The sequence below is a fragment of the Anser anser genome (genome assembly GCF_964211835.1).
Source record: "Anser anser genome assembly, chromosome: 9".
Taxonomy (NCBI): Eukaryota; Metazoa; Chordata; class Aves; order Anseriformes; family Anatidae; genus Anser; species Anser anser.
Genome location: NC_139729.1, coordinates 12,146,914 through 12,169,742, shown reverse-complemented (window position 1 = coordinate 12,169,742; position 22,829 = coordinate 12,146,914). Strand labels below are relative to the sequence as shown.

Here is a 22,829-nt window from a genome sequence, read left to right as displayed (position 1 = left end):
TTTAACTCGAGCATAATCTTTACATGAATAGAATTTCTTGTGTGTTATAGAGTAACCTTTTATATCATTAGTATCTGCAATAATTTTTTCCCTTGTAAAGTGATTCATGTCTTCTTGCAGATAGGAAAGACATAAAGCATTATTCTGCAGTCGCACAAGAAGCCCTATTCATTCACAGTTTACATTGTGAAACCAATCCCGTATCCTCGGGGTTGGAGCTGGTTTCGTGGCAGCAGTCCTAATTACAGAATCTGTCTGCAGCGTATCTGAACTGGGGGCTGCTCTAGAGTCACAACTGGAACAAAATGGCAGGCTGAAAAGGAGGAAGTACGAATTTGTCTTAATGCACTCAGGCTTTCCATTGTTGCTATTCATAAATTGTAGGGTTTAGTCACCAACCCAAAGTCCCAACAAAAGCCCATTCAAGCTGAGTTTGAGACCAGATTCCCAGATCTGCTAACAGGAAGGCACTTTTCTAAGGTTTTGTCTTGACCGGGTTTACATGCAGGATCCTGTTTGATGGATAAATAAAGCTGTGAGCTGAGCATGTGCTAACTCTGGTCAAGTAAAGCCAGTAAAATGTGAGAAAAACAGTTTCTCCTCCGCATCCCTAAGCAGTTGTGCTGCCTAGATGGTTTTCGGTTTTTGGTCTTTAGCTGGAGGCAAGTACTCCAGCACCTCGAATAACCTTAGCGTGTTTGTGCAGACAGTGAAAATAAGGCAAGTAGTGATCACTGAGAAGACATTAATCTGGTTGAAAAAAGAGGGTATCAGGTTCTTAATATTCATTCTTGGATTACTTCTTTCCCTGACACACAGCAGTAAAAGGTGCTGAAGACATCTGAGCACAGAGGAGGAGGTAATCTTGCTTTAGCCTTGACAAGTTTGTGTCTGGATTTTGTTGATTCCTGAATGTGATAGCACCACAGAAATAGACAAATTGGAAAGAGATTAGAGAATGCAGCAAGCACGTCTGAAGGGCCTGTCTTGTTCCAAAGCTGAAGGGGCTGACTCTCCGTAACAAGGCCAGGCAGTGGCTTAGGGCATAATCACTTAAACAGTTCTTCTTGCTGTCTCCGCTTCTCTAGTAAATGTAAGTTGGTGCCAGGCACAGTTTGAATTATGAAGCTGAACTGAAGAAGAGTCAGGTTAGGCGGGGAATCTGGGAGACCTCTTCCCCAAAGAACTCCTTGTGCAGTAACCGTAAGGACATGGAAGGCTTCATTGCTTGAAGACGGTTTAAAGGGTTGGAGAAACTGCCCTAGTCCCAGGGCAAGGAGTACATGTGTAGGGGGAAATCACCCTTGGAGTGATACAGGAGGAGACAGTGAGGTTTAACACCTTATCCTTCTAATTAAGGAATAAATTCATTAATATGCAATTATTTCCCAAATTAGGTATAACTCAGGCTCTTCTTTGGTGGTGAAAAAATTGTGCAGTAGGGAAGTAGGAGAGAAGAGAGGACGAGCAATTGTGACGGAGGTCTCCCTGCTGTGCCTCACAGAGGAGAGAGGAAGGAGCTCTGAAGAAGTCCCATGGTTTTTTGGGAGCGATATTAAATCCTCTTCAATTCTGCTGCTCTGATGACCTCTGCTTTCTCTGAATGTTGTATACGTTCTCTTTCAGGAAATGCCAGGAAGTTTGTCCCTAGTTGATGGAGACTCAGAAGAGAGCAAGCATCAGCCTTGTGTCTCAAAGCATTAGACAGGAGTCCTGGAGTCCAGGGATGGTTAGACTTCTTGGAGTCATGGAAGCATGGGTTTTCCTGTCTGAACAAAGCCCACTAAGTCTTATAAGATGAACACCTTGGTGAGCCAATAGGACTTTTTTAACTGTGGCTGTGATTCAGCGAAGCATTAAGCACACCTGATTGGGAAGCCTGAGAGTCAGTGACTGCAGGGCGTGGAGTCTTATTACCTGGCCTTGTGCTTGGTGGGATAAGGACCCCGGGGTTCAAAAACGGCTCTGTTTACACCCTTTATCCACTGACTCAGGGCTGTGGCTGGGGCACACCCCATACCTCTGATCATCCCTTTGGAAGGCCCTCCTGTGCCTGTGGGGCTTTGGGGTGGTGCCAGTGGGTGTAGGAAGGAGCAGCGCGGGGCAGGCACAGAAGCGGCTGTGAAGCCGGCCCTGGCACAGCAGGCAGGTTGGCCGGTGGTGCTCGGTAGGCAGGTGGCAGCCTGTTACAGATACCAGCGTGGTAGTTGGAGCAGTTGCTAGCTCATCTTGAATGCAATCATTGCAGTGTTTTATATAATGCACGGAGCAAACCAGGAGTGTTTCTGTGTGCAGCTCTGCCCAATTGCAATGGGCAGACATGACGCATTAGGAATTCCATCAAATAATCTTAAAATCGGTTCTTCTCACCTTCAAATTAAGGATTTAAAACAGGTAAAATGGGAACATTCATCAGTCTTGTGCCATCCCCAGTCCTTAATTACAAGACTAAACTCTAAGGTGTTTCCCTTTGTAACCATCCAGACTTAGGAGCTAAGGTAGGTGGCAGTAACGTGCATGGAGGGTCCTTCCGTCAGATGCAGGTCTGGCTGTTCGCATAGTGCTAGGTGTTTACCTTTGAAAACAACAAAAGAAACCTGCGGTGCAGTGTGATTTAACCATGTTTTGTGAGATGGATTTCTTTGCAGGAATAGGGGGTGCTCAGAATACCATTGGGGTGGTTTAATTTGATTATTGATGTGTTCATGAAAGATATAGTAATGTTTAAAGTGTAAGATGCTTGAGTCTGGGGTTTCAATATCTTTTAATAACAAAGTTCAGCAGCCTTTGTTCTTCCTGTTATAATTTTAACCATCATGATAGGAAATACAGCTGTGAGTGAGTGCGCTACGTGTAAAATTCTCAATTCCTAGTTTTCACAGCCTTAACTTCTATACAATTGTTACATTCTGCTCTTGGTGTCTACGCCAGCAGCCTATTAATGGGTTGTAGGAGACTAAAAAACAGTTATTCTGCCTTAAAATATTTTGCCATGGTCCCAGAGACCTTGGTGAAAGCCTAATGGAAGCCAATGTGGCCTCCACAAAAGGCCACGCATTCTTAGAGTTCATCTGCTTTGCTCCAGGCTGTTTGCAGTGTTTTATAATCCAGAGTGTTTGGAAATTCTGAAAGCGCTTTTCTCTGCTGCTCTCTTCCTTATCATTAGAGGGTCTTGGAAAACGAAAGCCAGAAATTCACAACATGATCAAAATGTTTTGCTCCATTAGAATTAAAGGTAATGTTTTGTTCAGTCTGGAGAGGAAAAAAAGCTAGTATGGAAAAAAAAAATCAATGAGTGGTTAAAATAGAGCTGTTAAAACAGCAACACACAGACAGCCTGTGTATAAATATAGGCTAGCTCCTTAGCAGTGTTCTTATATGGTAGATTTGAGTGAAGGAAAAATGTCAGCCTACTCTCACTCTGTACGAGCCTGAATGTTGGTTGTTAAGGTCCGATGCCGTTTGTTTGATGTCAGACACGGCTGCTGCATGTTATATGTAAGTCATAATGACTTTTGCCTGTGTTTTTTCTTGTAGGGACCTACCTTACCAGTGTGAGAAGAGGATCACACAAGCATACTGTGGATTTTTTATCTGTACATGCTACTTGATTATCATCTATCTTTTAATGATTCTCTCAAAAAGAGAGAAGGATCCAAGAAAAAAACAGTGTCTTTCACTTCTACTTGAGAGCTGGCTGAATTTTATGACGCCTTCTGGAGATTCTACCTGGACCTTAGAAACAGAGCAGCTCGGGCTGCAGCTCTGATCAGCAAAGCTCTCCGTGTGGAATACAGTAATCAAGTTGCCTTAAGTCAAACCGTATGCAAGTTGCACTAATTGTTGTAACTGTACTGCTGATACCACTCCAGACTTCACTAGGACTTTCCAAGCCAGTAGTTTCTCATGTGGTTTGAATGTTTTCAACTGACATTTGAATGTTTCTGTTAAATTTGGTGTGGCTGTGAAAAGTAGGGGTGGGGGTGCGAGCTTCCTGCTAAGTTCATGGTGAATTTTGAAGCCTCACTTCCACGTGGGATCCGTGCTATGGCAGCAACCTACAGGCTTATGGTCACAACTGTGAACTGCTACAGCAGCGTGGTGATAGACCAGCACTTCCAGCACACCGTGCATTACTGCACGGGCACTTGCCAGGTGTTTAAGCAAGGAGTCACATGTATAGTTGCCCACCACAGCGTGTGTGCTGAGCTCAGCGTCCAAGATGCCAACCAAGACCATAAAATTCCTGTTTGTGAAAATGGACTTGCCTTGCCTGGAAATGAGGACTATCACCAAATCCTCCCAAATAATCCAAGAATCAAAAAGGGCTCTTCAGTGCAAGCTTCTAGCAGTTTGAAAGACATTACTGGTGAGGCAATAAATCTTGCCAGTGGTAAAATAAAGGAATTCTCCTTTGAGAAACTCAAAAACTCTTCCAGTCACGTGGCCTACAGAAAAGGAAGGAAAGTTCGGTCAGAATCGTTTAGCAGACGATCATTTGATTTTGACGTGATTTATGGGCACTTCAGCAATGATGAGAACTGCCCTCCCTGTGGCTTTTTGCAGAGTCCCTCACCTGTGGAGAAATGGCAGGAGAGCAACGATGCTCCAGAAGTCAGCATGAATCCCGTGGTTCCCTTTTCACCTCATTCTTTCTCTGAAGAAAACTTCATTACCCAAATTTTGGAAAAGCACAAGCTGGATGGTTCTTCTGGTGGAGATATTAAGGTGTGCTTAGACATCTTGCTCAAGTGCTCGGAGGATCTGAAAAAGTGCACCGACATAATAAAGCATTGCATCAAAAAGAAATCTGCAGACAGCGTTAGTGGAGGGAACAGCAGTGATCCCCTGGCTAATTCAGAAATGATTTATATGAATTTGATGACGAGATTTTCTTCATACCTAAAAAAGCTGCCCTTTGAGCTCAAGCCAGCTGGGCACAAGGAAGCTAGTGACTTGGTGGAATTAGTTAACTGTTTTCATAGTTTGCAGCAAACTCCCTTTTCCCCAATATTTGGAGATGAGCAGCCACCTAGGTATGAGGATATTATTCAGCTGCCATCCTCAGGCACGGTTCCTCTCAGACCAGCAGGTGATCAGAGTGAGGTGACGGGCACCTCTCAGTCCATCCAGACAAGTACTGTGAGCTTTACCTCAAACTCCCTTCAGGGCATTGCACAGGAGAGCAGTGTGAGAGCTGGGAAAGATGCTTGTGCTCTACCTCAGTTACCAGCCACAAGCCCTTCTGACTGCACGTCTTCCGCTGAGGCTCTGTACATTGAGGAGGAGTCGGATGGGGAAAGAGCATTAGGGAAAATAAAGGAGAAAGGAGATTGGGAGAGTTCAGAGCGCAGCTACCAGCTCTCTGGTTGTTCAGACGCAGGTGCTGATGTTAAACCAGAACATGCTGGAGTGGGAAACGAGCTTTCCTGTGCTTCTGAGAAACTTCTTCTAAAGCCGCTTTCAGATTCTGTATCGCGTGGTTCCCAGGCTGATGTCTCCAAAGGAGAACAGACGTGCAAGATAGATAAGGATGAGATAGATAAACTGCTGCTGGACTTGGAGTGCTTCTCACAGAAAATGGAGAGTACTTTTAGGGAACCCGTAAAGGAGAGTGAACCTGCCTGTTTGCAGGTGCTTGGCTGGCAGGGTAGGCCGGCACTACCTCTGGCTCTTGAACCCAAAAGTAAACCTGTTGACCCTACTTCCCCTCTGTCAAAAATCATGGAAAGCAACGGCCACAAAATGGAGGAAGATGACAAAGCCCTTTTACTGCGTATTCTGGAAAGCATTGAGGACTTTGCCCAGGAACTGGTGGAATTCCAGACAGGCAAGGGAAGCTTGTCCAAGGAGAAGGAAGTGATGCAGATTCTTCAGGAAACATTAACAGCTCCTCCTCAGTCCATCCTCCCAGGGCAGAAAAGCTCTGCTGGGGCTGCTTCCAGAGACTCTGTTCCAGCTTTGATTCAGCAGGCCCCAGAAGTGATTAAGGTAAGAGAACAAGCCTTTGACTGGATAATAGAACAAACATGGGAAAATGCGGGAAAAAAAAAAGTTACAGGTGCTAAGTGATTCGTTGGATGCTGCAGTGTGGAATAACATACTCATCCAGCAGTAGTATTTATTTAAAAACAAACAAAAAAGGAAACAAAACCTGAGCAAACAAAATGGGCCCTGACATTCAGTTTCACCTTTAACCTTGTCCTTTTCCTGCTGGTGCTCCTGTAGGCTGAGTTTGCATGTAGTTTAGGTAGGTTTTATATAATAGGGAGAGAATTTTTCAGCTTCGTACTTCATTCCTGGGAGCAGGTACTGGTCTGGCTCTCACCAGCACCATGAGAGCTGGATGCTCCACCTCTCCCTTTCCCATCTCAGAGCAGGCTCCAACAACTTTCTTTGTCCTGCCTATCGCTGGTTCCTAAAGAGAGATCCTCCATGGCACAAAGGTCAGGGTCTAGGGAGATTTATTTTTTTCCCCTTCCTGTGTCCCCAGTGCAGAGTCATTGTGGAGTCTGCATGGCGTGCCTCTCACATGAGGAGCAGGTTTTCCCAGGAAAAGGCTCTCGACGGGGGCTTGCTTTAGAGGGGAGCCAAGGCTGTCTGCCCAGCCCTTTGCTTTCAAATGGAAAGTGCTACTGCCAAATTTTTAAAACAACAGGGTGCCAAAGTCCCAAATGCATAGAAAGTATAAAGGGCTTTACTTTCCAAAACGCACCTTCCACTTACGTACTTGAGAAGATGTCCAGATTAGCAGTGAGCTTTCATAGCTCCTTCCAACAGGACCGTACTTGCATGTCTTCAAAACTGTTTGCCTGAAAATACAGGTATTTGGTGCAATTCTGAAAGGGGGGAGGGAGGAAAGAAGGGTTATTTAACCGAACTGACATGACTGGGATTTATTATTTGTTTTAGACTAGGTACTCTCCAAGTGTTTCTGATATTTCTCTGTACATCTTTGCTTATGGAAGACAGTAAGCATAACCTTGTCTGATATCTCCAGCAAGGCAGAAGGGCTTCTTCTTCAGAGTGCAGAATTAAGTGACTCCAAAAGCTCTGACGTGATCTTTTAATAGCTACTCTTGCCTTGGTTATTTACGAGATTTTTATTTTTTTTATCTTGTGAACTTGAAACAAAAATGTTTGCTCATGTGTGACACTGAATTTTGTGGCTGTTTTTCTACAATACTTGAGAACTGGATACGCTTATGCTGTCTGTCAAACAGCTTATCGGTCTGGTCCCCTCTCGGTTTGTTTCCCTCATCATCCACACGTCTTGGGTGTGTGTGTTTGCTCCCAGCCTGCTGTCTGCAGCAGCATTGCAGGAGCTCCTGTTGCACGCTGCAGCTCGGCTTTTGCTTTGTGTTGGCGCCTGAAACCAAAGCTCACAGAAGAAAACTGTCCCGGGGACCCAGGGGCCTGGGCTGAGCGCTGTGTACATGCTGCCAGTCCTCTGGGCAGTGGGTTGGCCCCTAGCGGGGTGAATACAAGTCCCCTGCACTGCTGCTTATACTGGCCTTCCTCTGAGGTTTGGTGTGCTTTATGTAGATGTGGTCGTGGGTGCGAGGCCCTCTGCAGATGTAGCGTCTGGGGAATCCCTAAGTCTTGCAGCTAACTGGGTTTGGCTGGAGCTCCTTGCGGTTTCTGATTTGGTATTGCAGGTGTGCGCATCAGTTTTAAAAGTATTTGCTGTATTTTCTTTCATAGAACTGTTATCAAATAGTTGTGCAGGCATGCACACACAAAACCAGATCTAACATTGATGACAATGCAGTGCAGCTTTCATTGATGTAGGCTGTGACAGTTTTAATATCCCTCAAGCAAGGAAAAAGAAAAGGGGAAGACACTTCAGACCAGACTGTTTGCTGGCTCAGACTGGGCTAACTTGTATCAGCAACAGACTTTTCCCTTTATCATAAAAAAACAATGATGATCATCCACACAGAACAATAGAATTACTCGCTTCTTTGCTTTCAGAACCCAACTATTTAGAAACTAGGAAATGAACACTCAAGAAGTCCATCAGTTTTGCAGAGCCCGTAATGAGCACATCACGCTTCTTCCAGGCAGGCCAGGAAGCTCGGCATGCTTTTACACTGTCCAACATTTCCCATTCTGAGATCCAGTTTTCCGCTGCTTATCTCTAAACCAACTATTTGGTTTAAAATTTCCTGTTCCGTGTGCTGATCCTTTTTATACATTGTTTTTGAAAGAAAAGGTTCAGTGAAAGCAGGTCAGCTGTTTGACTAGCTAAAGGATAGCAAAAAAAAAAAAAACAAAAACACCAAAACACAATAAATGTTTTCTAGCCTGAGAAAGACTAGCAGAAAAAATATATATTTTCCTGTGTTTTTTGCCTGTAGATAGGAGAAAGGTAAGGAGTGAAGCCTGGCTGGCATGGCAGGTGTGAGGGAAGTGGGGCCAGCTCGAACCAGCGGGTGGTGAAGAAGTAGAGGCTGGGCTGGCCCCATCTGCAGGAGTGCTGATTGTTGGGGCTTTTTGGAAGGTAAAGGGGGTTCCCTTTTGAGGCAAATGTCTTATGCAAAGCCCTTGGAAAAGTCAGTGGTGGAAGGTTTTGACCTTAACCTCTCTGTGTGCTGGTTTGATGAAGTATTTGAGTTTAGGTAATTAATGCGTGTGAAATACCTAGTACCACAGTAAAAGTGCCCTAGAAAAGCCTGTAAGAAACTCACACACTCGTTCTGCTTTCAGAATCAAGTTTGGGTAGTGCAAGCCTCTGCTCCAAGCCCTGCCCATGCATATTATTTTAAGAACCGTTGGGTGAAGCTTGTGAATAATTTTGGGAGCAGGAACCACGACAAGGGTTCGATGCTAAAAGAGGGCTATTCTTTAGGGCCTGCCAGTGGGCATCCCGTGTCAAAGGCCTGCTGAGCTGCAGTGAGCCAGAAGGAGCTGTCCTGCTTCCTATTCCTCTCTCCCCCTGCCTCCGCTTCCTATTGCATGGTTTTGAATCTTCCTTTTTGCCGCACCTGGTGCTTATGTACGAGATGCTGCGTTAGCAGAAAATGAGCCTAGGGTTTGTAGTGGAACGGCTCCCGTTGGGTGGGATGGGCGTACAGCTGCCTCTGGGCAGGGGCTGCGCCTCGGGGAGCGGAGGGTCTGCAGCTTAGTCTGTTCCACAGCATTGTCCTGAGGCCACACACCTTGCTTTTAGACGTCAAAATGTCTGTTGCGTGCCTCAACGGGTGGCCTGAAGAATGCTCTGAGTGGAATGAAAGCTGCTTCATAATCCTATAAAGTTCAAGTTGAGCCTCCAGCTTCATAACCCTGCCCGTTCATCATGCTGTTTCCTAGTTCGGGGTGCTTTGTCTCGCAGATCGAATTGCATGCTTCTTGAGGACCTTGGGTGGGGAAATTAACTGTAAAAAGTGTCTTCTACAACATCACAGTGCCTTTAGCTCCGATGTTAAATGATCACATTTTCTCAGAACGCAGTCACGATATAATGGAAAACTTTCTGGGGAATCAGGTTTCCTCCACGTGTATTATAAATAGTTTTGATCAGATGTTAGTAATATCAGTCAGTTAAGCTGTATACACATCTACGTTCTTTTCAAGCATCAGCTACTCATGCTTTCTAACCCCAAATGGTAAGAAAAGACTTTTTATTTGTTTGGTAATAGTTACTGAAATAAATGAAAGTAGTAACTGAATCTTTAAAGTATCTTGGAATCAGAAATGGCCAAAAAAAAAAAAAAGAAATGCAGTGAAATTAAAGAATTAAAAGAACCAACACCAAACACACATGGAGATGTTAGCCCACATGCCACAAACTTTGTAAACAGGACAGATACAAGCTCTGCTTGCACAAAGTTGTTTTTTTTACCTTAAAATGGGCATCTGAAGGTAGTTGAAACAAAGCCTACTGATACAAGTTGAGTTTTTCAGCCTGGTTGGCTCTAAAACCAACAAAGAGTTATGCTGTTGCTGGAGAATTTTAATCTGTTTTGAGAACACGTGGAGCTGGTGCCCTTCTTGGCTATACAGAATGCACCACGGATACATCAGAAGCACACAGGGTCCAGTTTTTATCCTCTTCTGCTGGTGAGGCTCGGTGAGACCTTTCCATTTCAAATACAGTATTGTAATAAAAGCAAGGCTAGAACTTAGGTGATGTTCTTTGTTATTGGGCTCAGAAAGTAACCTGGCGAAGCAGCTAGGATTCTTAAAGCCAAGGAAGGAAAGCAGGCTGCAGGACTGTGTGCTTGTCATCTTGTGGGGTGAGAACTGGATGTAGGTCGCTGCTCAGCGCTGTTGTCATTATAGGTGAGGGAGAACACGCTTGTAGCAGGTCAGGACAAAGTCAGAGCAAGAGTTTGAAGTCTGCTTGCTTAAGGTCATGTAGAAAAAGAGCAGATCGTCTACTGAGAACTGTTTTGCATTTGGCTTGGGGAGCAGCCTTTGCCTCGTGAGAGTTATGGAAAAAGGGAATAAAAAGGATGATGTGTTTTGATGCCTTTAAAAACCCACTTTATTAAGAGTCATTTTAAACGCCTGAGCTCATTATCCAAGATCATCCTTATGTGCTTGTTTGGTGTTGGAGAAACAGGCTGATTTGCTTTTTCCAGGCAAGAAGGAAAAAGTGATGTTTCCTGAAAATTGCAGCCTTTGGTCTAGAGTGGAGCGCGTGCCGATCTGCCTCATCACCTCAGAGGCAGAGACCTCAAACCACCAGCATCATGTGCGTGCGGGTCTTGGCTGCGAGCGTGTGGCTTCGCTCTAGCTGCGTCTGGCTGATGCAAGTTTGCACCTCATGTTTCAGCACTGAAGCACATAAAGTAGGAACTATTGGGGAAGATGGTATATTTAGCCCCTTCTGCAGCCCGTCTAATTTTAGCACCTTGGTAGTGGTGGTGGGTGCTTCCTTTCCCATGCTACCCCTGGCCTATTACAAGCCAAGGACAGATTGTCTGTCATGTAGCCAGCAGGGAAATAGATTCTGTTGTAGATCATGTTTCTCAATTAAAGTATTACAAGAAGGCAGAAGATCCTGGTGGTACTGAAGGATACGTTGAATATCAGTTAAAAAAGGGAGGTCTGGCTTCAGGAGCGAGACACGATTTCTAGATGTTGTCTTTCTGAAGAGAGAGAAGACATAGCATGCTTCTGCGGGAAGCCATTTGCCATTTCTTGCCTGTAAAAACCCAAACCAAGAAAGCAACCTACTGGGTTTGACGTGGTCTCCTACAGAGTCCTTTTCTGGAGCGGGCACCACCAGCTTAGGAGCTGAGCAGGATGATGATCAAGGAGCATTCTCTGCGGAGGGACCCAGACCTGGGCGGGGAGCTAGCTTTCCTCGCGAAGGGCTGTGATTTTGTTCTTCCATCCCGCTTCAAGAAGAGGCTGAAGTCATTCCAGCAGGCCCAGGTTTGAGCGCTTGGCGTTTCTTTTTACTTTTTTTCTGTTGCTTTGTATTTTTCATTGGATCAGAGAATCAAACTGTGTCCCCTCCAGGCATGTCTATTTGCAGAAAGTTATTTGCAGCAAGATACCAGCAGGTTTAAAAATAAACCTTCCAGGCTTAGAGCGCACAGTTAAAGTGTCTTTGTAAACAAGGGGAAAACGTAATGGCAAGGGCAGTGATTTAACAGGGAGAAATAGCGGAAGACTATTAGGTCTTCCCTGCATTTTTGTAAGAAAAGCCCACTTTCTGTGTGATTGCTCTGAATGTCTCTTGTTGCATGTCAAACGACCCCAGCTTTCTGCTGTACCGAGGGGGCTGCGGTCTCTGCTGCCCAGGTTGGGCACAGACCAGCCTACCTGGCTTTGGCAAAGATTTGCCATCACAGGGTGCTTTTTTGGGCTGTTTCCTAGGCTCTGCGGGCTGTGGCTGAAGGAGATGTAGCCAAAGAAATGGAAACTGCACCAAAGATAGGTTTCTTGGTAAATCCCAGCTTCTGTGCTCGCTTTCTGGGACTACTGGGGAAGACCGGAGTAGTTTGTGCCAGGACAGCAGGTTGGCAGGTAGCCACCCTGACTTACGGGGGGTCACAGTGTGCTGAAATCCCCCGTCATGGGCCTCGTCTCTGTTAAGATGGTCAGTGACCCAGTGAGGAAGTAAAAAGGTGAAATTATCAGCAGTGCAGCTGTTTCCTAAGAAATAGCTCTTAAAATAGCTCTGGACGGTCTTGTGGCACGGGGCACATTTTGTTTCCATGACTTCTGGTGCCAGGTTAAAGTCAGTATATAAGGTTAATCTCTGGAACACGCTTTTTCACTCCCTAGGGGAGAATTGCATGAAGCAATGAGGTGCGGCAATGCCTTGGGCGGGGAGCACGAAGGAGAACCCCGCAGCGCCGCCGAGCAGCTTCGCCCCCAGCGTGGGCTCAGGCGCGGCTGTCGGAGCGCCCCAGGGCACGATTAGGGTCTGGGCTGCAGGGAGAGGTGAGGTCCCCTACAGGCCAGGGGGAAGGCTCGGCCAGCCTCCGGTGGATGGGAACTCGGCCTGGTAGGAAGCCGGAGAGCTGGGAGCAGGGCTGGTGGGGCTGCAAGTGGAGCGGCAGTGCCCGCAGGATGGAGGGTGACGAGGCAGGGAGAGGGGTGACATGGGCCCTGCAGGCCTTAGCCAGAAAGGCCGGAGAGAGGAGCGTGCTCTGTAACACCGGTGTGTCTCTTCAGAGGTGTAAAATCCAAACTTGTGGGGCCACCTGGGCCTGAGGTTCCTCCTCACCACGTCAGCCTTCCCCTCGGCCAGTGTCAGCCGCGGGTCGGGGCATGAGAGCTGCGGGCGGGGGGGGGGAGGGGTTAGGGCCCCCCACAAGTGGCCCTTTGGATTTGGAGGCGGCTTGGTTCCCACCGCAGGGCTTCCAGAAAGGTTTGGGGCGTGAACTGAAGTGCCTCAGTGGCAGGAAGGGCACGCTAAGATCTGTAGGCGCGTCCCTCAGAGGAGGCGTGAGGCGAGTATTTTGAAAACCCAGCTGCGTGAGGCCGTGAGGAACTTGACCGAAGCTTAGAGCTAGCCTTGTGTCCCTTCCCACCTAAGTTTTTCTGTGAGCCTGCGTTGCTTAGTTTGTTTCATTTGTGTTTTTCTGCGATGGGACTCTGCTGCTGCTGGTGCGTTTACGATTTACAGTAGGAAAAAATTGTATCCAGAAATATGATTTCTCATTGCCTCTCCCCTTCCTTCTGCGAGAGCCGTGTGCATGTGAACGAACTTCTGCTGCTCTTAGTCCCCTGCGAGGTGGGACAGAGGCAGCAGAAAGATGTAATGGTGGGGAAGGGCTTCAGGAAAGGAAGGAAGGGAAAGTCTTGGGTTGTTGATACAAATCAGCTCTGGGGAACCGCTGATCTCTGAGGATGGCCTGCGTCCAGTTATCATCCAACTTCAGTAAGGCAGGAACAGCTAAAATGAAAGGAGACATTAAGTCAGCTCTGTGGACTGTGAGTAACCAGGCTGAGTCACTGTACCCTACAAAGAAAAGGAGAGAGTCTCTTTCTGAAGAAAGCAATAAACGGGTCAGCTTATCCTGTAGGACCCTGCTGGAGGTTTGGAGCCAGGAGAAAAGAACAGAAAATATCTGAGCCCTTGATGCGATGCTGCTTCCTCGCGGAGCTGTGCGCTGGGCCCGGTGGTGCCTGGAGGCTGGGGGAGTTTCTGGGCTTTGTCTGCGTGCTGCAGGGAGGCTGTTCTTCTGCCTGGTTTATTAATAATGCAGATGTCACTATTTCAGCCTGCCCAGAAATAAATAGCGTGACTGGCCAAAAATGATACAGTGGATAGACAGATGTTAGTTAAGGTAATTTAAACCGTGCTATAAAGCAGTATTTAAAACTGGTTTGTAATGTTACTTTTCTTTTTAGGAAAAAAAAAAATAGCAATTGGTAGCAGAGGTAAAAGATTTATTGTAGCATTTGTAGTTTACTTCCTTAGTAGTCCTTCCTGAAAATGCACATCCCTTTTGGAGAGATGTTCCACTAAGCAAACAGCATTTATGGTTAACTTCTGGCACTAAGGAACCGTTGTTCTTTTTTCTTCCCCAAGGAATTGCCACAAAACTCCCCTCATATCACTTCCTTTATTTTTTCACGAGTGACTCACAAGTATTTGTCATTAGCTCCCTGCTGTGCCCACAGTGATTGACATCGGGATAGATCCATCCCAGAAACATTTTTCCAAAGTGATTTTTTAGGGGGGGGTGGGGGGGGAAGTTGCGAGGTTGTCCTAGGGAGCAGTATCATCAGGAGCTAGTTGCTGCTTGTTGTTTTCCTTGTTGCTGTAGACAGCTCATTCTTCAATAAGAAGGAAGAAGACAAAGGCCAAAAATATTCTCCCTTTCTATTGCTTCGGTAGGATCTTCCAAAAAGAAGCTGTTTGTGAGCTCTGCCTCCACCTTGTTTGCCTTGGCCTGAGCAGGAGTTAGTGATTCAGCCTTCCTGGGAAGGCCGGCTGCTGTGTCTGAACAGGTTCGCTACTTTGAGGCTTTCCCACAGTGGGAAAGAGGCTTTCCCACTTAGAGGCTTTGTCCCACAGGTGTTGAACCTCCTGCATTGGGTTGGGGTTGTCAGGAAATTCACCTAGATCCTGGGGGGCTGGCTTGCGGCTCCTCTGAGCTGGTGCCAAACCGTGCTGAGTTTGGCAACACCTGGAGGAAAATGGATTGCCCTGCTCCTCAGAAAACAGGGCTCGGGGCAACGTGGGTGAGCCATGTTAGAGATGGTCAGCTGGAGGCCTGTGCTGCACGGGGTGTGTGGCACGCAGCACAGGAGAACAGCGCTGTGCTGTCATGGTGTTGGGCTCAGGATTTGCCTTCGAAGGAGAAAATCCGATTTTATTAGTCTGTAAGGGAATGAGGACATATCGGTAAAGCAATGAGTCCTTTGGAAGAACAATATGTTTCTTTGGTTTCTTCTCATATGTGGACGTTTTTGTTAGATTTGAGTCATTTCTTAGAGTTGTTCCTGGTCCTGGCAGCTAGCAGTGCGTGTCTGCATATGAGCACTAAACCTGCTTCTGAGAAGTGGCTCTTCGAGAGAAGCTGGTGTTAGGTCCTGTTAGAGGAGTCAAGTGGCAGGAGGTGGCACCCCGACGCCTGTTCCAGCTTTGCTTGGTGTGAATACAGAGCGGTAAGAGAGCAGCAGGGATTTCCCCTCTGCAGGAAGCCAGAAGGTGAAAACTACGGAGCAGAGCTGGGTCGTGGCCGAAGCTCACCAAACAGACGGGGCAGGTGGGGTGGCGGCAGGCTGTAGGAACAGAAGTAGCGATGTTCTTGTGCTTCCTCCAAGCCAAATCACCAGCCCGACTGAGGAGCCAGAGCCCAATCCACTAACCCACTGCTTCCCAGGCAGTTGGAGGCCTCTTGTAAAGGGAGCAGAGGAAGATTTAAAGAAATGCAAGCTCCAGGTGAACGTAGAGCGGTTACAGTACAAAAGTCTGTTTGGGCTGGTGTATGTGTGCAAGCACACGTGTTCCTGCTCCTGAAGTGGAATGGCGTTAGGAAGAAGGAAGAGGTCCTCCCCATTTAGAGAAAGAGCAGTGATGCAAAGGAGTGAAGAGAAGGAAAATCCTTGATCTGTGGTTTTACAGGTCACTGAAGAACAGATTGTGAAGTATTTTAAACTTCAGAGAAAATGGCTCAGGGAAGCTTTTACAATTCTCGCTTCTTCAGGCAAACCCATGGCAAGTTGTGTTATTCAGTATGTGTTAAGAAAAGCTCCCAAATATCTGGAAAATAATAAGGCAAAGAATTTAGTCAGTTCATCGTATACATTCTTCTGTATTGAGTGAGCTTGGACTTGGCTACTTTGTCCTAAAACCATTTTGTTTTTAAATATTTAGAATAAATAAACTGAAAGCTGCAGCTGTATTTACTTGATTATTTCCTTATTAGCCTCTTATCACGTATGTTGTTATATTAATAACAACTCTTGCATTTGCACCATTGTGCAATAGGCAAGCCTATTGCCTCTTCCCAGGAGAGCGTGTGTCTGTGGGGGAGCAAGGATTTTTTTTAATCCCTGGGCATTCCAACATCTGAATTCTGCTGCTTATACAGTAACGATTTTAAAAATGTGAAAAATACTAATTAGGAACAGACTGTGGTGCTGTACTGCTTGTGGGGCAGAGTGACAGCACAGGGACCAGCATATGGAGAGACAGCAAACACTGTCCATGTTCTCTGGTATTACTGAATTGCAGAGTATGTTCTCCTGTGTTTAAATAGTGTATTATAATCCACAGCTACAAGCAAAATGCACAGATATTATGCAAAAACAGCCTTAGGTGTGATATATCCTAAATTTGCTACTTCTGACATTGCACTAATTCTTAAATTTGACACTTAAGGCATACGTTTTTATCCCTGTGTTATAATTTAATTGTTGATGGTTTTAGATTTTTTTTTCCTGGTCACTCAGAACACAAACTATTTTCTCCTCTTCTTGGTGTGCTATGCTGTTGTTTTTTTTTTTTTTAAAAAAAAAAAAAGTATTTGTTAATTATGTTTTCAGGTTCAAAGTAAACAAGAGAAGAAACCTGGAACTTCATCCCCCGTCCCTTTGAACTCAGTGGTTAGCCCTTGTGCTCTCCTGCCTGTGAATAAAGCCACCAGCAGTACCCCTTTGTCCATAAACATTCCACGTTTCTACTTCCCTAAAGGACTTCCGAATGTCTGCACTAATCATGAAGAGATCATTGCCAGGATTGAAGAAGCCTTTACAGAGTTTGAGGATGAGAAAGCAAATATCTGTGAAATGGGGAAAATTGCAAAGGTAACCGCTCTCTGGGTTTCTTTTCTTTTTGGAGAGGGAGAAAGACTGAATCTAAAGCTATTAAAATACTTTTTCTTCTAATTTTTTAGTGAAAAAGAGCCTATATTATTTTGCTCTGAAAGTTTTTTGTTTTTTCTTTTAAATGAAGAAGACAAAAATGACCTCAATTAAAGTGTCCGTGGGAAAAGATTGCTGTTTGTCACGCCTAGTGTGTATGCTCCATCTTGCTACAATTTACAAAATGATTCTATCAGGTTTCTTACCAGATAAAAATGTGTTTGTTTTCCTGTTTCTCCATAATTATGCTTAGATGATAGCAGAAAATTAAGTGCCTCTGTGACTTCAGATAGTATCGGTTACCCTTTCTGTGGCTGGCTGTCCCCCTAATCTGGACATGACCTATGTATACTGCAACAGCATTGCTTGAGAAAGCAACTTCCAGCCTACGCCACCTTGGACACAGCAGAAGAGGGAAATGCTTAGTCAACCCCGATGCACTGAGATGCTTATGTTCAATATCCATAATGCACGTGTCAGCAGACTTGGCGTAGCTGCAGTCTGCTAATGAGTTCCTGGCTTCAGGGAACAAAACACAGCACTTGTGTGGGAGCACGGTGCAGATGGGCTGTTCTATTTTCCTCTCCTTCAACCATAGTTTTTAGTAATGCTGATCTAAAACTGGCAGTTGTCAGACGCATCTCATATGTTCAGCTTGCCCTGTAAATGAATGCCTCTCTGGCGCTGCAGGTTGAGCAGTGATGTTCTGTCCAAGGGGAGCACTTGTTTTCTCAGAAGGAAGATTTTTCCAAAAGGGGAGACTGGGGTTTGGTTTGTGTTATGTTTGCTTTTAGAGGAATCAAGTGGCACATTCGTAAGCCATCTCTGGAAATGCAAACGGACAATTTATTGGCTTGACCTGAAAAATTTTGAAACTGATTTTATGACAAGACAGGTAACTGTGTGTGGCCTGTCGCATTCGAACTGGGAAAAGCAGGAGAGTCGTGTAGGAGACTACTGCCCTTCTGCCTGGGCTCTGCAACCATCTCTAGATGGATGTGCTCCATGCTTTTCGGCTGTTATATGGCTTGCTGCTGTTCTGTGGGATTATTGATAATGGTATTAGTTTGGGATCTCTCAAGGCAATGCAGGAGAACCAGCTACACAAAGAAAAGAGCAGATGATGATAATTTTTCCTCAAAACAGCAAAACACCTATAGAAGTACAGTCACCTAACACAAGACTGGCTTAATCCTAAGGCAGTTCTTACGCTGACTGGCGTTCCCAAGGAAGCGGTCAGGCCCAGACAAAAACCTGTGAACAGAACTGCAGGAATAGTCTCGTTTACTAGAAGATAAGAGGTTGAAGAGGGTTTGTGGGGAAAGGAGAAGGGGTGCCTCAATGATTTCTTTCAAACATTCCTCCTTCCATTTAGTGTGACATCCTTCCTACCTGCACCCTGCCCGACTCAGCGGCGCTCCATCCAAGGTCTATAGTCTGCAGATATTCTGATGCCTTGGCTGGAGTTGTGCAGGTGGCTAGAAAGATCTCTGCAGTAAAGCAGAGGCTTCTTGAAGGTATCAGCAACTCAGTGTTTGAAGTAATTTTAAGCCTGCTTTTCTGAGGTGCTAGAAAGCCCAAAATGCATGAGCTTTCATTGATTACTGCTCTGAAAACTACCCAGATAGAAATGCTAACGCAGCAGCTAGTTAAAAGGTTGTGTTCGGGCAGTCCTTCTGCTGGAATTGGCCTCTTTCCATTTGTGCACTCATTTTTGGTTATCCTGCTGAGATCTAGCAGTGTTGGGAAATGGGCTGTTCAGGGTAAAAGGCACTGCACTGAAAGCTATGGGACTGGAATCGCTTCACCTTCAGATATTCAGTTGTTAACTGTGATTAGAATTGAAGTTCCCTTGCTGTCAATGAGAAGTCAGCCCATACAAAGAACGGGTTATCCCGTTCTCAGGTATGTCAGCGAGGTAGCTGGTGTGAGTGGTCTTCTGGTGAAGGTGCCTCTCCACTTGCTTTGCTATATAGTTAGTGAAATACAGAACTTAGGAGCTTGAGAGAGTCTCTGGCCCTGACAGGATGTATTTCTCAGCTGCTTACAAAGGCATACAACAAAGTAGAATGTTATAGGTGGATTCTGAACCATGGCACACAGCAAAAAGCTTTTTGGCTCACCTGTATGCCATTACTGCTTCATTTCCCGTATGTGAAAGTGTGAATTTGGTGTATAAGCAGGCTGTGCTTGTGACTGCTGTTGTATTCCTCTTTGTTCCTGTGTTTCGTTACAGATTTGTGGCTGCCCACTCTTCTGGAAAGCACCCATGTTCAGTGCCTCAGGAGGAGAAAGGACAGGATGTGTATCTGTACACTCATTTGTATCTTTGTGGAGAAAGTGAGTGTAACAAATGCAGAACTCCCTTTCTTGAAAAAGGAAAAATTTGCCATAGATGTGTCTCTGTTCTTCTTCCACCATACTTTTCAAATCTTTGTCCATTCTTCAGAGGAAAATAAACAGCTTAAAGATTTCTGTCAGCTTAAGTTTCCTTCCATATAAATTCCCAAACACTGATTTCCATGCTGCATCAACAAAGTTTGCATGAGTTGTATAGATGATGAAACATGTTCTGGTTGGCATATAGAATATATTAACAGAGTCCCAAGAAATGTCAGATATTCAGAGATAGCTGATAGATGTCAGTGGTTCTTGGATATATTTATCTGATGCCTTGTTGATACGCTGGTGCATTAAGTGAGTGCCGTGTAGGAATGGGGAGAGGAAGCCTGTTACAGGACAGGAAGAAGAATGTGAAATAAAGAAGCACCACACAAGTGGACCAAACTAAGCTTTGATAGTTATTACCTTCCTCAAGCACACCGTTTTACAGTCAAATCTGTGGGTTTCAATAGTTGTTTCCACATACCATTGTCGAAGCTTCTCTTTAAAATTGAGAGCTCTGCATATATCGTGTTTGGAGTCAGAGGTGCAAGATGGAACAGACCTGTTCTCTTGCCTAATATTCTCCCTCCAGGGCAACTTAGTCTTTGTGAAACACCTGAATAATATCTCCACCTCCTATCCAGAGAGACTTCTATATTTTGATGTAATGATCACCCTTCAGATTTTTGAAATGGTCTTTAACCCTGAGTTCCCAAATTATTTCCTGTGATAATATTATTGAAACATCTTCTAGTTACCCTGGCAAAATTACAAAAATATTAGGGATGACTGCAATCAGTAAGTTTTTTTTGACATGGATGATATTTTTTTCTCCCTTAGGTTCCTTCAATTACTTCTAATTAATCCCTCTATCCCTCATGTATGATACCACATATTTTCACTCCCTCTGACTTGCACATCCTTCAGATATTTGCGGACTGTGGTCACACACCTTTTCCGTATTCCTTTAATCCATACCATTTACAAGCCATTGCCTAATGTTTTCCTCACTTTAATTTCTCTTTTAGAAAGATTTTTTTTCCCCACTTTGTCCTGCCCTCCGACAGTTGCAAAATTACTTCTGGAAATGTGATACTTAGAGATAAAAGTAGTGTTCTTTGTAAAGTTGCACTACAACTGCGTGAACACAGCCGTAATTTGAAAACAGGAATCTGTAATCACTGAAGTCTATATTTAAGCATCTTAGTAAGTAACCTAATTTTTCAAATTGCTGTGTGCTTCCTGATCTCATTTGAAGTCAATAGGAATTGCTAGGTGTAGAATACTTCTGAAAATCAGAGCTTTTAGTCTGGCACTAAAACATGGTTTTGGAACCCATTGTTATGTTGCATGATTTATAAATAAAAAAATGAAAAGCACCTCTTTTCTTCAGCTGATTTAGAATGTATCTGTTAATTGACAGCATGATACAAATGTGCAGCTGACAGAATTGCTTGTCAGCCACTAGTTTTTGTGTTTTTTTTCTTCCTTACTCAAAAAGTTAAAAAAAAAAAAAGGGGGGGGGGGGGCGGGGTGCCGACAATAATAATAAAATCTTTTTTGGTAAAGTCTGTTTTTGGTAAAGAGTAATAAGGCCATAATTAGTGTCAGGCCTGTTAGTGTGATCTCTGCAGGAAAACTAGAGGCGTTTCAACGCTATAGTTCAATGTTTGTGTCCCTCTCAGTTCTCAACCCTGCTCACTCTTTCATTAGGCTATTCTCCATGTATTCCTCTGCACAGCAGCCAGTCATGACATAATTAATAAGAGATGCTCATTCCCCTTTTGGGGAGTGATTTTTCTGGTTCAAAACTTAGTCGCTGCAGTTGGACAGCATCTTCAAATAATGAAACGTAGTAAAAGATTAAATTGGGAAGCACATCTGTTACAGCATCCTGTTAGGTTGGTCCTCTGGACTTCAAATGAGGTCAGTGAGCATGCAGCATTTTGAAAAGTCGGGTTACTTCCTAAGGTGCTGTGGAATCAAAATAAGAAGAGTCTTCAGAAAGAAACGTCTTGTTTACCACAGTGATGGTAACGTGAAGAAAGCTCCGCTGAGCAGAAATACCTTGGTGCTGCTGAAGAAGCAAACTGATACTAGTATTGAGGTCAACTTTGCATAATACATATTGCAGGCGTATTGTGTGACATGTGATAAGGGTCTGGATTATCTAGCTGTGATCTGTGATGGACGCAAAGCAGCTGGAGTAACTTTTCATCTCTCCTGCAGAATCCTACGTAACTGCCATGATGATGCATCCAGGTTCACCTACCTTGTAGCAAAGCCTAGCTGTGACTACCTTGAGCAGGAGGACTTCATCCCGCTCCTTCAGGTACATCAGCTGCTCAGCGGTGAATTGATGGGGACAGGGAGCAGTGTTTCTTTTTTAACTGTTTTTTTCTCATGTCTTTAAATGTTTGCCAAGGATATGCAGACCTTTGGTTGAACAGCACCTGGGTGGGTTGCTTGACATTGCAATTATAATTGAATTTGTTAAGCCAGACTATCAGGTGCAATATCCCCTGGAAATCTATGCAGAAAATTTTGCCATCCCAATTGCTGTGTGTGCGCCTCTGTACCTGTTAGTACATAAATTATACTGATGATACTTTTCCTAATATTCAGGCTGAAGTCTCCTCATCCTGATTTCATTTCTTCCTGATATTCAGGCAAAACTCTGTGCATCCTAATTTAATTTCTTTCTTTCCTCCCCTTTAATTCAGGTGTGATATTTTTAACAAAGCAAGTATGAAAGCAAAGTATTGTGGCCGTTTAGGCAAGCACTGGATAGATTTAGCTTTTTTGTAGTTTCTCTGTAAATCAGGTCCATCTGTTCCTCTGATTATCTGTTGATACTGTTTTGAAGCCATTCCATAATATTCTTAGATTTAACACACTCCATTGCTTTCTGTGCAAAACCTCTGTGCAGTTGCTTTACTGGGGAAAGATTTTGTCTGCACTGGACATTTGTGTCTCAGACAAGTTTAACTGGGACTGACGGGTAAATTTTCTCATGTTACTTTTCACCTTTTCTCCACTGGGCGTATTGCCTTTCCTGACTGATAGCAGCTCTGCTTCTTAGCTGCTGGCTCAGCCAAAGGCGTGTACAAGCTTGTTTGTCAGTCAACCAGAGACAAGCAATATTATACCATACGGCACCATCATATTAGACGTCAAGTTAGACTGGCCAAAACCTGGTCATATTACACCCCTAAGGGCACTGTATCTACTCTATCCCTTTGCCACGTCATGGTATAAACAGAGCAAAATTCTGAACACCTCTTAGGGAGTAGAGGAGTCAGACATACCAAAATTACACAGATGGTCTGATGCATATAGGACCTGAGGTGATTCATTCAAGATCTGAGCAATTTCTCTATGTCTTTGGTCATGCATTTCTTGGCAGATTTGGCATCACGAGTGAGTGTTTGGCTTACAAAAAGCTGATCTTGAGAAAAACAAATCTCCATACATCGTAGAAGTAAATTTTAGAAAAGCATTGGTCACAACTGTATGCATTCTAAGGTTCACAAGAGCTGTCATTGTTGTGGAGGACATGAAAGGCAACTTTTATAACCTTTCAAAGAAAATTCATTTCTGACACTTATCTCTAACAAATATTAATATCTTCAATGAATGGAAAAATGGTTTTGAAGAGATGG

The 22,829-nt window shown here is 44.6% G+C and overlaps 1 protein-coding gene across 9 annotated transcripts in view; it reads left to right on the top strand.

Moving 5' to 3' along the window:
* Positions 1–22,829, top strand: part of PPP2R3A (protein phosphatase 2 regulatory subunit B''alpha) — a 59,194-nt gene that overhangs the window by 8,637 nt on the left and 27,728 nt on the right. For 7 of the 9 annotated variants that reach the window (XR_014588197.1, XR_014588198.1, XM_083848793.1 and 4 more), the window contains exons 2-5: positions 3,538–5,991; positions 16,465–16,725; positions 19,019–19,122; positions 21,397–21,499. Coding sequence is in view for 7 of the 9 variants with exons in the window: in XM_083848793.1 (XP_083704919.1) it covers positions 4,006–5,991; positions 16,465–16,725; positions 19,019–19,122; positions 21,397–21,499 (2,454 nt within the window). In the remaining 2 variants the exon portion in view is untranslated. Of the gene's footprint in view, positions 1–1,626; positions 1,810–3,537; positions 5,992–9,904; positions 11,386–16,464; positions 16,726–19,018; positions 19,123–21,396; positions 21,500–22,829 lie in introns of those variants that run through there. The other 2 variants (XM_083848789.1, XM_083848795.1) reach the window with 2 other exon arrangements.